Below are 15,775 nucleotides of genomic sequence, written 5' to 3'. Positions count from 1 at the left end.
TCATGGCAACTACCTTGTGGGTTAATGTGAAGAGCTTACACTTCACAACTACAAGGGCATGGTAATAATCCATCTTGTTGTCGACATGTTCGACATTCTCATCAAAATCTCAATTATCATCATAACTTTATACCTTTGGGGGTTTAGTAAGAGACAGTGTTTTTTCGTGAAAAAAACTATGGGAATTGTTGAAGTATTCCTTAAAACCCTAAGTGGTGAAGAGAAGGAAAACATGTTTTGAGATTACATAAACGATAAATCAGCCTAAAATTCGACAAAGACGAATTAGTGCAGAGTGAGTCTCGTAGTAGTGGGGCCGATATGGCCAGAGGCTGGCGGCGGCGACAACATAACAAGAGGTGTGGGTTTAACAGGTGGTTTAGTTTGTCGGAGCTCAGGTCTAGTTTTCTTGATTTACATGTATATTGGGCTTCGTTGTGTTAATTTATGGATCAGTTTGTCTGTGGGATATGTTTGGGGGTTGTTATGGATTCGTTTGGTTTCAAAAATTATAAATATGTATTTCTTGCATGCTTGCTATCACAACCTTAAGAATTTTAAAGCTGAAGACAGAGAGAAGGGTTTGAGAATGCTATTGGTAATCTTAGTGAGGCAAGGGTAAATTCCTAAGAATGAGTTCTTAAAATTTTGGAAATCATTGGAGATTTCTAGGAGAGATTGAGAGACAATTCTAAACACCTTAGGCTTGCGTCATTCATATATAGAGAGAGTTTGAGAGACTATGAAACACTTGGATAGAAAATAGTGTTTTTTTTTGAAACATGGGATATAATTTTCTTGTAACTTGTTTATAATCTTCTGTAACAACTCTTGGAAGTACTGTACTTCAGAGAGTTGTTCTCTCCTCCAGAGTAGATCATTTCATCAAATTGGGTAAGCAAATTATTGTGTTTCTTATCTTTATTTATCTTTTTTGTCAGGTTAAATCCATGTCCTATAGCCTTGGTAATTAAAACCGGACCGAATCGAGCGGTTCAGCCGATCAGAACAGAAACCTGAACCCTAGTCTGTCTGTTTGGACCTGAAAACAGATAGCAAAATAACCAGAATTTAAATAGAAAAACTGGTCTAAAATCGGTTTAACCCAGGTCTAATTTTAAAATCTTGAATCAGAGAGTTGTTCTCTCCCCATAGTAGATCGCTTGATCCAACTAAGTAAGCAAGTTTTTGATTTTGTTGTCTTTACTTTATCTTCTTTTGTCAAGTTAATTTGATTTCTTATTGTCACGGTAGTCAAAACCGAATTGGATCTTGCAGTTTAATCAGTCAGACCAGGAACCGGAACCCTAGCTAATATGTTTGGACCTAAAAACTGGATTGCAAAAGAATTGAAATTTAAATTGGAAAACTGATCAAAAATCTCCAAAAGAATTGAAATTTAAATTGGAAAACTTATCAAAAATCAATTCAACTTAGGTGTAACCTTAAGACTTTGAACTCGTAGTTCGATGCCCAATCCGGTTTTGATTATCTTGCTTAATGCATATAAAATTATTTTTGTTAAGTGCTATTTATTTTAGTTGTCATCGTTCTTTGTCCTCACACATTAAATTTTTTAAGTTTTGTTTGAGAGTTTGGAGGGAAAGGGAGAGAAGAGCTTTAAAAAAAGGAAAAATTGAATGAAAAGAATAGAAGAATTTAGATGGGAAGAGAGTTTTGGAAAAATATATAAATAATAAACATTCTTTTATCATTCTAAACAATTTCTTTTTTAAATATTCATTTTTTTATATTTTAAAAAAATTGTTTTTCCAAGTGTTTCTTTCTTTCTCTCCAAATTCTCAAATAAAATCTTAAGGTATTCAAACTCCATCCTTCTTTGCAAGTACTTTTAAATATTTTACCAGTTTTTTATAACAAAAATTAAGAGTCAATTTTCATATATGGGTTCAATGGTTAGGTGAATATTATTTATTATTTAGGTGGTATTATTTAATCGGATATATTATAATTATATTATTTAGTTGGATATTAATTGTTATTTTCATAACTACTAGGGTAATGAAAATTTGGCAAGGTAAGTTATTAGAACAAAGAAACGTGTGGCATATGTCAAGAGAAAAAGATAAATTTAGGAACTATATCCAACTACCAAGAACTATAATTTGATAGAGTGCATATTGCAACTTTCATGGTGGTTGGATGGTTGATATGTGATTGTCCTCTACTGCGACAATGTACCAACTCAGCCTCATAATATAATGGACACATACATCTGTTCAGGTTACTTGTTTTATAAATAAATAAATAAATAAAAGAGAAAATAGTACTTTCATTATAATATTTATTTTATGTTTGGATTATATTCTCTTTATTGTAAATAATTTAATGTAAATAATTTAATGTAAATATTAATATATATGGCAAAAAAAGTCGTGTGAAAATCAATGGAAAGTTGTTTTTTCTAAGCAGAAGAAACATAAATCGTAGAACATATGTATTTCACAACGGAGAGTTAAATCAATTTGATATTGAATTAATAATTAATTTGGAACGTTAGGAAAAAGAGTCAAAAAGACACAAATTTGAAAAGGTGTTAGTTGTTATCTTAAGTGTTTGGTTAGAGAATTTTTTTTATTAGAATTGATAAATTAATTTAATTTAATTAATGGATGCTATTTTTTAGGCTTTAATTGTTTTGATTAAAAAAAATTATACAAAATAAAAAATGCACTACTTATTTACGTGGGGATTCTAATGCTATTTTCTAGGCCTTAATGAATGCTATTTTTTAGGCCTTAATAAATTCTATTTTCTAGGCCTTAATTATTATGATTAAAATTTTTTTTCAAGGGGCCTAAAGCCCTAGCTTTACTAGCCTTACCCAATGACCGGCCCTGGGCCCCAAAGACGGGGATTTTTTTCCCACGGGGACGGGGATGGGGAACAAAGTCTCCCCGAAGGCAGTTCGGGGACGGGGGTGGCGTAAATATCCCCCGCCCCGTGGAGTCCCCGCCCCGCCTAAAGTAACATAATGTCCTTAAATTTTATATAATTTTAAATTATTATGGAAGTTTATTTGTCATTTCATATAATTAATCTTATACACAAATTTAAAATATATATGTATTGTTAGTAGAAGAGTGAGATATAAATGATTATTTCAATTTTTTTAGTTTGAAATTTTAGTGGTCATGACACTCAATATTATTGATTAAATATTGTTAAAACAATATATTTATCATAAAAGAATAATTTCTAAATTTCTTGTGGTTAGTTTTTTAAACTTTTACTTTTAATTTGATTTAAAATAATAAATAAAAAATAATGTTTATGGATCTCTACATGAACCGTGGGGACCCGTGGGGATTCGCGGGGATGGGGATGGGGGACAAAATCTCCCCGTAGCGGGGACCCGAAGTGGAGATGGGGAATAAATTCGAGGGCGGGGATTGTGATGGGAATGTATCCCCCGCCCCGCCCCGCCCCATTGACATCCCTAACCAAAGCCCGTTCCGCCGACTAAAACTCGCCCCGCCAAAACTCAGCGTCTGCTAAAGTCCGTCTTGCCTATTCGTTGACCGTGTCCCGCCTTAATTAGTCTGTATTTTTAGTTAATTCTAATAATTATAATTCTTGATGATTTTATTTTCTACATTTATATGCAATATTTTTAAGTAAAATTTGTATAAAAGATGCTTTATAAAAAATTATTCTAAGTAAAAAATTTATTTGAAAGGTAGGTGGATAAGTCAGCTGTCCGCCAACCCGCCATCTTGGCGGAGGGAACATGATTTTTATGGCTATTTTTACTGTTCCACTTGTTTTTTGACGAGCTTAAAATTAGGCTGGCGCTGGACAGAACCGTCAGACGGCCCATTTTACCACCCTATATTACACCCAATATGTAACATATAACATATTCAATTGTGGTAAAGAAGAAACTTATTATCCTTCATTCCATTCATATGAGAGGTTAAAACTTAAAACCACATTTAAAGTGAAAGTTTTAAAATATATTAAAAAGTTAAAACTTTTTACTTTTTATGGTTGTCAAAAATTAAATCCAAAGATCAAAAAATTAAAGGTCTTTTTACCAGCTCAACTATGAAATATTTATAGTTAATAGTATGTTATTTTATATATTTATGATTAAATTTAACATTTTTGAGACGATAACAAATTTTGAGATTAATTTTAGGAGCATGATGATTTTGTTTAAGAGAGATACGATTATTTGAGGTAGAGGATAAATATAAGCAAAACATAATTATTACTTTTTTTTAAAGATTTCAACAAATAATTGATATTTTAACATCAATGTAATATAGAGATGATAGAACCAACAAAAATCGAAATTGTTGAAAAATATTGCTCCTCGCCTCTACATATTCACATATTATAATCTCGTATACATTTGTAATCACCAACCATGTACCTAATACACAAAACACAAATTTATTAGAGAATTTGAAAAAAAAAATTAAAGATTAGACGAAAATAACATAGGGGTTTAAGTGGAGAGAGAGGATTTTGAAACTTTATTTTTATTCATAACATAAACATCTTCTAATTTAAAAGAACTAAAAAAAATTATATTGAATGAAGAGTTTTTAAATAAATTATTTAAATATAATATACATTGTTATAATATTTTGAAAATTAAAAATATATTAATAATTTATATTTATTTATTATTTTATATAATTTAAAAAAATCAAAATTTTTTATATATATTTTAAAATAAATTCTCCATAACATGTGAAGACACAAAGAATTTATATTTTCATAGTTCATAAAATATCTCAAAAACAATGTTCTGAGATATTTATGTATTTCTAAGAAGGATGAAAATAAGAAGAGGGGAATAGGGGGTTTGGGAAGAAGGAAATTTAAAGAAAAATTAAAGATTTTTAATAATTTTTGAAAGAATAATTTTACATAAAATAATAATAAAATAAAATATTTATTATTAATATTTTTTAATTTTCAAAATATTATAATAGCATAAATTATAATTAAATAATTAATCTAAATCTTTCAAAATTCTTCTTCAATGTAATTTTTAAATTTCTTCAAATTAAAGAATTTTTATATTATAAATAAAATTAAATCCCCAAAACTCTCTCCACTAAATCTCTCAATTATATATATATATATATATATATATATATATATATATATATATATATATATATATATATATATATATATATATATATATATATATATATATATATATATATATATATATATATATATATATATATATATATATATATATATATATATATATTAAACTCCTCCCCCTCTCTTTTTTTTTCTTTCAAAATTAAAAAAAAAATGCCAAAAGAAAAAGTACAAATAATAACTATAGTGAAAGAGAGTCAACTAGAAAAATATACATTACCTAGGTTTATGCATGTAGTATATATATATTTGAAAAATGAGACCATGACCTATCACTAAGTATTGTTTATTATGTGATATTTCTTCCAAAAATGTATAAAATATCTAACAATATCTCTTAAAAATAGTTTCTAATTGGAAAAATATTTTCTAACTAATTTTGTTTTTTTTTTTCTCTTTCAAATTAACACCATTTTCATTAATTAATGAGAATCAACCGATTTCCAAATCTGAAGATAATTTTTTATATGTCATTATACCAAACAAAATAAATAAGCAATATTATACTTCCATTAAAAATATATCTTGTGAGTGTTAGAAAGAAAAAAATCAAAGTCAATTACCTTTGTCCTTATTAAACTGATTTTTCTTTTGGATTACATATGGAGTAATCATGTTTTTAAAACGATTTCTTAGACAAAAATTTTGAAAGTAAACAAAAAAATATTTAAATGGATAAAAAATCATTTAAACCAATCTCAAATTAGATAAAAATGAAATTAAATTCAAGTATTTATATTTATTAAAATATTTTTTATCTACATAATTCAATCTACAAGTCGGATGATTGAACTTCCGGTTCCTAAATGGGATGTAAATATGATAATTATATAATTCATTAGTTATCTTGTGAAAAAATCATCACATCATATACATATATATTATTGTAAATAGAATTTAACCACAAAAAGAGGTGTAAATAGAAATAAATTATCCAAAATTGATAGAAGAAATATAAGTTTATTACTTTCTTTTTATCTATAATATGTAAAATTTATTAGTGATTAGTAAAGTTTACCTGACTAATTCTCTCTTTTTATAGACTACATACTGATTCGCTATTTAAATTTGATATTTTATTCCTTTGAAAAGTAATAAGTGTATATTTTGTTACATTTAATTTTCTTCTATTTTCTTTTGTTACATTTAATTAATTCCTCATGCCTGTGCCAACATTTTTGTAAGGGTCGAAGTTTTAAACCCGCACTCTCCCATTTATTTTTTACATTCACGAACGTTAATATGAAAATTTACAATTTAAATATTAGGTGAGAAGCGTCATGATTCGATTCTTGTTCAAAGACATAATCAAATCATGAGTTTAATTGTAAATGAAATGAATCGAATTATTAAATAAAATTTTGAAAGAATAATTGAGACTTTTCAAATTGCTTTGTCAACTTAAGACCATATACTCCTTTCAATAAATATGCAAAATCATTTTAGTGATAGGATTGAATGCAAAAGCAATTGAGCTTATTTTAATGCATATGAAAAGAGACTTTGATGCAAAAGAATTCTATACGAATGTAAAGAGGTAATTTCAATGCTCACATAAATGAGAATGCATTAATGCATGAGATGTAAATGAACTTAATGAACTATATAACAATTAAAACCGGTGCATTGTATAAATGACAAATCAAAGTATGCAATGCACAAACACATCACACATACAAACATATTTCAGTCATACCACACAAAGTTATACCACACAAGGGCGAGAATAATTATACTCATGTATACACACAAAAAAAAAAGACTGAAACGATCATACCAATTTTACGATCTAAGCTTAATCTGTTGTATATGATACTAATCGGGAATCAACAACAAGAATGACATAGTTGTAAAGTACTAACCATAATATACTAATGAATATAACTCCTTTTGCACGTCTGAAAAAAAACTATGAAACTCTCCTTCATAAAGCTTCAGAAGACCTTTGAACGACATTAGTCTGATTTACACCAATTGACATAACTTGTCAATTCTGAATTACTATTTCAACTCTTTGATGATTGATTAGCACTTCAAGTATATTCTTTGAATCTTTTGAAATTATTGAAACTATAGAGAATCAATGCCAATAGCCATAATGTTGCTTTCACCTTCTTTTTACGACAACCTCGGAAGAATAAGCCACTTAGAAGATGCTTTTGTTTCGTTCTTTTATCTCATAATAGTTTCCAGCATAATAATCTGAGTGTATGTCCATCTTATTTTAGGATCAATCTAAAATACTTTGAAGACAAACTGCACAATACTAAAACTGCACATACCTCAAAAAATAGTTAGTTCAATCTTGGATGAATCAAATCTTAGAAAAGTATCTGAAATCAATTAATGTTTGAAGTACATATTTGCAAGGTTTTGCTTGTAATAATATATGTAATGCTTTGCAAAGAACAATCATGCACAAGTACATCAAGGTAGTTTCATTTTAGATTCATTGAATTACACAAGCTTTCAAACAATTAGAAAAACTCGTCTAGGATCGAAATGACCATATCCTCAACTTTTGGAGTCGCAAGACTTTGATCAAAAGTCCCGCTCTTATACCAATTGTCGGGTGATAATATGGACATCAACGGTCTAGAAGAGAGGGGGGGTTGAATATTCCATTTCTTGATTAGACGTTTTTAGAAAATAATTTTAGGTCCCATGTACGAAATCCGGGATTTTAGAAAGCGCAGAGGCAAAACACAAAATATGAGAGCTAGGAAGCATCTCAATGAAACAATCCATATGAAATGGTACGTGATATTCTAAATGCATTTGATTGCTTCATAAGCAAGTTAATCATAAGACTACACAAGTAACTCTGCATCAAAGCTATTTAAAAACACATAGCTTATAGATTCTAACAATGGTATAATTGAAGTCATGATACTTCAACAAGATTGATACACCACATAACTAAGCTTATACATTAAATCGCTATAAGAAAAGTCTATCTTATGTGGTATACAATCATTGCAAACATGTAACAATGCAATAGCATGGTAGTTAATGCTTGAAAAGTAAAAGAGTTAAGGAAAGAAGAAAAGATACACATTGATATATAGTGGTTCAGATATCGTCCTTGCATTGCCCCTTCCACTCTTAAATGGTGTTAAAAACCATTTGAAAATAATCACTATCTTCCACTTGATCCAATGATTCTTCACACGCACAATAATTCTACTCCAAGTATTCGTATGTAGCTATTAACCATTTGATCCTACCGATTTCTTGTTCTGAGTGATTGACATGGCTAAGCATTCATTGGACAACACCCAACTTTATTTGCGATCTATCTTTCTCCAACTCAACCAAGAATGGAAAACTTCCAATCCCGTCTTACGAACATCTGATACTTGATCTCACTAAAGTCTTCCTTAGAGTATATTGAAACACTCTTCTTGATGAATATCAAGGATACCAAACTAGATTCAAGAAATGATGCCTGAACTTGTTATAAACAACAAAATTCACACAAAAACATTAGATATCCTAATGTACCATTAGTCTCCCTCAAGAACTCAATCTTTAGAGGTGGAGGACCATAAACATGGAATTATGACTAAGGAGGAAGATGATGAACAATGCTCGAAAATCTCACAAACCAAACTACAACACAAGGTGTTAGTCGAGGTATAGATAAATGTGAAAGTATAACACAACACAAGGTTCTAACAAATTTATAGATGAATGAGTCTTGGTAAAGATGATATTCTTGAGATTGATAAGTCATGGAAAATACAACAAGATTAATCAAGTCACTCTGTAATTCAGTCAACACAATAACCCAATTGCATAAAACAATAATGCAACAAAAAGGATATAATGAATTTGACATGATTAATCAACTCACTCTATAATTCATATATTGCACTTGATTCAAATCAATCCACTGGTATTCCAATTTTTATAACTTTAACTTGTGATTCAAGCTACGCCTGTGGAAATGACAAGAGAGCAATCTCATAGGCTCAAAAACATAATCTAACAAGGATGAAAGAGGTTTATTTCATGAAATATAAAGGGTACATAGTACAAGTTCTAATAGTTGTAGCGATTACAAATAATAAAAGAGTACAAGCACAACAAACAAATTGAATTCAAATTACAAATATGCAATGTAACATGATAGATAATAATCAAATGACAAAACATCGAAAACACAAACGGAAATTAAAGCACATAAAAGATACCACATGATACACTGTGCTTTCAACATAAACATAAAGCTTATCACCTCACGTAAGCTTGCTTTCTCCATATCCAAAAACACCACCAAATAGGGCCTTTCGCTGCCATGGAAAAACCCTAAACTATTAGAAAATACTACGGCCTCTAGTCACCCTTACTAGCTTAGGGGTACCACACATTATGTACTTTTTGACTAATACAGTGGCGTCCACCGTGAGACTATGGTAAAACTAACCTAGGCTACACCTTCATCATCACCATTTTGACCACCTTCCATTGAAGATGGCTAACAAAGCTTCATACTCTGTGGTAACACCATAGCTGTAAGTCTTGCAGCGGAGGAAGTTCCAACTTCTCCTGGAGGAAATACGCTAGACAGGTGCTAATTGCGAATGTAATATCCATTAGATTCTCCAAAGTTGATCAGGGAGATCCAAGGGCCAACATCATCTTTTTTAGTAATGATGCCATTGAAATCCCCCCACGATAACGAACCCATGGTCATCATTGTGCAACACGACAATTGGGATATCAAGCGATTCTTGATAGACCCAAGTATTTTGGCTGACATCTTATTCTGGAACACTTTCTAGAAACTTAAGCTCAATCCTAGAAACATCAAAGCATTTTGGGGATCGTTAGTAGAAGTGTCAGAAAACAGAAGGAAGTGAGGGGCCACATAACCCTAGAAACGACCTGCAATGTGGAGTTAGACTTCAAGGAGATTGAAGTCAACTAATTCATAGTGGACCCTCTGTCACCCTATAACATCAACTTCGGTCGACCATCAATCAAAGCGTTAAGGGAAATTGTTTCCACTTAATACCTGGTCCTAAAGTACCCACTACCTAGTGGGCAAAGTAGGAAAATTTAAGGAGACCAACAAAGTGCCCAAGAATGTTGCAAAAAATATCTGACAATAGGAAGGGAAGAGTTTGCCCTTGAGGGCTTCCTTCCCCAAAACGCCAAAGGCAAACATTAGCGGTTGGGATCCCAGGGTGGGCGTGGACAATGAGAGGCTCACGCCCACAGAGGGCCTAAATGCGGCCTAGATATGCCCTTCATCCCACCAGGTGACAAAGATAATTATCGAGGAAGAAGAACGCGAGCTAGTCGACCAACTCATTATAAAAGTTGACTTGTTCACCTGTGCCCCCTTTGACTTGCCACGAGTAGACACCAGAGTGGTGTGCCACCGGCCACCGCCTCTCTGTCAACCCTTCTACCAAGTCAATGGCACAAAGGAATCAAAAAGTTGGAGAGGAAAAGAGAGTCACCATTGACAAACAAGTAGACAAGCTCTAAAGGGTCGGGTACATCACAAAGAAAAAAATCCAACCTGATTAGCCAATGTGGTACTGGTAAGGAAGTCGGCGAACAAGTAGCCCATGTGCATGGACTTCATCAACCTTAATACAACCTACCCTAAGGACCCATATCCATTAATGAGTATTTATCACTTAATTGACAGGTCCTCTGGCTATCGCACGTTGAGCTTCATCGACACCTACTCGAGGTACAACCAGATTAGAATGGATCCCTAAGACACTTCTAAGACAATAATCATGTCCAATCATGACATCTGCTACTACAATGTCACGTCCTTCGGTCTAAAAAATGTTGGTACCACCTACCACCAATTCAAGGGCGCCATGTTCTCCCATCAGATAGAAAAAAACCTAGAGGTCTATATTAATGACATGATAGTGAAAACCATTGAAGGGCGTCATGTTCACTCCCTCCCTCCTTGTATGATATGATTTATGTTTGGTTAGAATTAATAATCAAATTATCTATTTGTTAATTGATTTGTAAATTTGTAATCTAGAATGCTGCTGAATTTAATTTAAATAAATTCAATCCTCTCAACTTAAATCAATAAAGACTACAACACAAATTACTAGTATCACATCTCATTTTTTAACCCTTGATTAGCTTAGTATAATCTATCATATTACACATAATTTTTAAAAGATTTTTAAATATTTTACTTCCACAAAAACTCTAATTTACAAGTTTTAAAATCAATAGTTTATTAAACCCCTATACACTCTTCCCCAATTAATTTAGTTGATCGAAATTTCAAGCAATATATAAACTAGCACTTCTCCTAAACATGTTTATTTTGATAAATGTTGGTTCATCACCATGACTCATCTCTCATTAGTTCTTCTCTCCACTCCCACTTCAACTCTACCACTCAAATATAGAACTAATTCCCATCCTTTACAACAAAATCTTCTTTTTACACCTCCACAACCACAATTCAACACCACCCACTTCAAATCACCACCATCCATATCTAATTCTAAAAAATGGAGAAACAAAGTTTCATTCTTCCAAGATTTTCTCACTGGAGGAAACAAAGAAAGGGATATTCAAAGCCTCAAAGATGAACTCTATGAAACAATTGCACCACTTGAACGTGGCGCTGAGGCTACTTCTGAAGACCAACAACGTGTGGACAAGGTTAATTTCAAAAGTACAGACACTAATAACATGTTACATGCATGATAATTTAGGTTTATATATCTTTGTTTTATTGTGTTTTGTTGGTTTGTGATTGGTTTCATGTTTGTGTTATCTAGATTGCTAGTAAACTTGAAGCTGTGAATTCTGTTAAGGAGCCTCTTAACTCTGACTTGCTCAATGGAAAATGGGAGCTTTTGTATACAACATCTCAGTCTATTTTGCAAACAAAGGTTTGTCTCTAGAACTTTTATATGTATTTTGGATTTTGATGGCACCTTATCACAAATGAAAAAGACAATTATGTTTGAAGTTTAATAAAATCCTCGTAAAAATGTAGCAATTAGATGTAATTAGTGTTCCGCTAGGTAACCAGAAAACTTGTGAAATGATGGAGTAGAGTCTTGATTTAGTGGAGCGGATCTCCGGTGCGAAGGAGTAGGGGTGGACCGGCAAGATTAGCACTCTCGTACTCAAGTTAAGAGAATGAGGAGTAGCGTGAGTTATGGTTTAGAGAGAATACGTCTAAGGTTTCATGTGGGATGCTTTATCTATGAAAGACTTATGGACGTTTCCTATCGTTTCGGCATGAAATGCAGGAAGCCGTCTGATGACATCTAACGGTAGACAGCAACCCGTGGCGTGAATGGTGAATCCAGCGTGGAGCTCTAGAGTAGGATTACAATGTACCTTCAATGCCTAGGTGGAGAGACTTTGGACTGATGATTGGACTTCCCTTACGGGCATGTGACCGGCCCAGAAAACTTAGTGCTAACCATATTGAATCTTTTGAAGTCTTATCTTTAAAATTTCTCAATCTGCTTCCCTAGCTTTATGTTTAAATATATCAAAAATACACTAACGGAAGCACTACACCGCACGTAAAATGCTGCATTTTTGGGGGCAGATTGAACAATCATAAAAAAATAAACCGACTCTTAAGCTTTGGCTCTAACTCAACCCTATAAAATAGATTTGTAAGATGAAAATTGTCCCCTTTATAAGCTTTATCTAAGAACTTGAGCATAAAACCACTTTTTTTATAGTCTAAAGGGTCAAGTTGTTTGTTTGTGGACTCTTTCTCTTGAAAGAAACTATTTTGATGACTTGCCAACATACTTAGAGATAGTTTTATTAGTTGGGACATAGATTGAGTTTTAATAAGCAAGTCAAATTTGCTTGACTTAAATTACTTGGTTAGCTGATCTTAATTTAAACAAGAATAACCCCCATTTTGTTGTTTTAAATATAACATGGTTGATTTTGCAGTATCACTTTTATATTTATGTATTCATTTTCTTTGATAAAGTGATAATTGATTGATGTTAAACTATCTTAGAGACCGAAATTCTTGCGACCAAATGGAAAGATCTATCAGGCAATCAATGCAGATACATTAAGAGCTCAAAATATAGAAACTTGGCCGTTCTTCAACCAGGTACTACAATTCTGACCATTGGTTTGAATATCTGTTTAGATTGTATAAATCTATATAGTTGAAATTAAAAGGAAAATTCGACAGGTTTTAGTGTTGCAACTTATGATAATATGATTCTTAGAGGAACATGAACATGCCCAAATAAGTTGCAATGTCTTGTTGCAATATGATGTTTTTTTTAACGCCGTAGCACTCATGCCTCTGAACAAAGGTGTATCCCGTGTGAGACACCTATACAATATTGATAATCTACACATGTGATTTTTATTTATTTAAAAATATATATTACCGGTGTCGACATGTCAGTGTACTGTGCACGTGTCAGGTGTCTGTGTTTATATTCGTGCTTCATAGGTTTTGAAGAGCATTTTCAAGCTTTTTGAGAAACAAATTCTAGCTATGTGCTAAGTGAATAAGTAAATGAATCTAAATGATAGGTTAGTAGTTGTAGTTTTGTCGGTTTAACTTCATCAAATTCTTAGTCTTATGCATCTCTCAACTCAAGTTTCCACTATTGTCACAGGCTACTGCCAATTTAGTGCCACTTAACTCAAGAAAAGTGGCTGTCAAGTTTGACTTCTTCAAGATTGCTAATTTGGTTAGTAGTGCTTGAAATTACTTTTCAATTTTCACATTTCTAGCCTAAAATTTGCCATATTTTAACAGAAAATCACGCATTTAAGTTGTGGCTAGTTGCTGGCTACGTCATGGCTTGGTTTGTGTTTCTGAGAATGGATTTGAATTGTCCGCTCTGCAATCACAAATCCATGCAGTCACGCAGTCAGTATAACAATAATCGTTGTATCTAAATTTGATGGTGTAGAAAATAAGTAGATTTTGTTTGTTTAAACTATAAAAAACCGAACTTGAAACCAAGAAGGTTTGTTCTTTATCCAACTATCACCGATCTGGTGACTGCGTGAATGCATGAGATGTGCGACTGCAGTCAAACCAAATCATGTTTTCTCGACAATTTCTTAACAAATGAGTGTACAATGCTAATTTCAGATACCTATAAAATCACCTGGGAGTGGTCGCGGCGAATTGGAAATTACTTATTTGGATCAAGATTTAAGGTAATTGGCACTCATAGAATTAATGGTCCCTTCTCACATGTTCACATCTTGATTCTTTCTAAAATTCAACAATAGCTGCACTTTAAATTATTACCAGTAGAATATGGCTTCTTTCTGGAATTCAACAATAGCTGCACTTTAAATTATCTATCACTAGTAGAATATGGTTGAATACTAGTTTTATGAAATTCAATAATATATATTCGCACCGTCACTATTATAAACACAAATTTATTTTTTAAATTCACTGAATAATTAATGTATCTGATGATTCATATTATAATATTAAGTGTTCAGGGTATGAATTTATTTTTTCTGCTTGATCCTGACAGAATATCAAGAGGTAATAGAGGCAACCTGTTTATATTGAAAATGGTAGATCCATCTTATAGAGTCCCTGTTTGAAGTGAATTCTTCAAAATCAATCAATGCTACAAAATTGAAATCAAGAAATGACTCACAATTTATGTACAACGGTCAAGCTTTTTTCTCATTATATTATGTTGGGAAATCATGTGAATGTTTGTTTCAACTGTTTGGTCGTATGCACCCAATATTAAGATATTGTTTTCTTAATACACGTCAATATGTATTCTTTTGAAAATCAAACAAGTCTCTATTAAGATATTCAAATTTAATTCTAGAGTCAAAGTTCATTTTAAATTCTGTGAATAATATCAACAACTTTTATTCCATGAATTTTTTTTTAGTTTTTATTCTTTCTATATTTTATTTAGTTGGTAAAAGAAGTGCGAAAAAATAAAAGGAATAAAATACTAAAATAATTATTTCCTAGTTTGATGTTTGCAAAAAATTAAAAAAGAAATGAAAGATAAAAAAATGAATGTGTATTTATAGAATGACATAAAAAAATTTGAGAAAAAATCAAATATATAAAAGGAAAAAACACTTTTTTTGACTAGTGGCACACTTTTATTATTTTTTTTAATACGTTAGGCCCTGATTACAAACAATTCTAATTCGGAACTTAGTGTTGACCTCAACTTAATACATTTTTTAAACATTAATATTAATAAGTGAATGGTCGCATGATCGAATTCACACACTAAATTAACATATCATATTTCATTTTAATCAACCAAAAAATTATAAGCATAAAATAAAATATATAAATATCAAAGAACATTTTTCAAATTTAATAAATTAAAAAAATTATTTTCTCGAGTTTACATTTTTAATATATAAACGAAATTGTAATAACCACCAGATAAAAAGACTAAATCAAGCGAAAAAATAATAAAACAATTTTCTTTTACCTTTAATATATAATATTATCATTATTATTTATTTAATTATTGTAAAACGTGGGCTAAATTACAATTAGCAATTAGCAAGTAGCAACGTGTGAGCATTAGCAAAAAAGGGGGTTAAAATAGCACCTCCGTCCAAAAAGAGAGAGACAGTGATCGTGAAAATCGAAATAACG

The 15,775-nt window shown here is 31.3% G+C and overlaps 1 protein-coding gene across 2 annotated transcripts; it reads left to right on the top strand.

Annotated features, from left to right (window-relative positions):
* The first annotated feature begins 11,412 nt into the window (after positions 1-11,412).
* Positions 11,413-14,966, top strand: LOC131634303 (probable plastid-lipid-associated protein 4, chloroplastic). 2 transcript variants are annotated; one of them, XM_058904959.1, is made up of 6 exons: positions 11,414-11,814; positions 11,934-12,047; positions 13,154-13,252; positions 13,776-13,850; positions 14,261-14,328; positions 14,661-14,966. In XM_058904959.1, exons 1-6 carry the CDS (start codon positions 11,494-11,496, stop codon positions 14,731-14,733), a joined length of 750 nt encoding a protein of 249 aa, XP_058760942.1. In that variant the 5' UTR covers positions 11,414-11,493; the 3' UTR covers positions 14,734-14,966. The 2 variants fall into 2 exon arrangements, with proteins under 2 accessions (XP_058760943.1, XP_058760942.1); XM_058904960.1 differs by lacking the exon at positions 13,776-13,850 and having other exon boundaries at positions 11,413-11,814.
* The last annotated feature ends 809 nt before the right edge of the window (positions 14,967-15,775 follow it).

Source organism: Vicia villosa, unplaced genomic scaffold (genome assembly GCF_029867415.1).
Source record: "Vicia villosa cultivar HV-30 ecotype Madison, WI unplaced genomic scaffold, Vvil1.0 ctg.001280F_1_1, whole genome shotgun sequence".
NCBI classification, from domain to species: domain Eukaryota; kingdom Viridiplantae; phylum Streptophyta; class Magnoliopsida; order Fabales; family Fabaceae; genus Vicia; species Vicia villosa.
This window is presented reverse-complemented; position numbering and strand designations above follow the sequence as displayed.

Coding starts and splice junctions, on each gene's coding strand:
- LOC131634303 (XM_058904959.1), top strand. CDS start 11,494: ATGACTCATCTCTCATTAGTTCTTCTCTCCACTCCCACTTCAACTCTA. Junction 12,048..13,153: donor AGTCTATTTTGCAAACAAAG/GTTTGTCTCTAG, acceptor AAACTATCTTAG/AGACCGAAATTCTTGCGACC. Junction 14,329..14,660: donor TATTTGGATCAAGATTTAAG/GTAATTGGCACT, acceptor TGATCCTGACAG/AATATCAAGAGGTAATAGAG.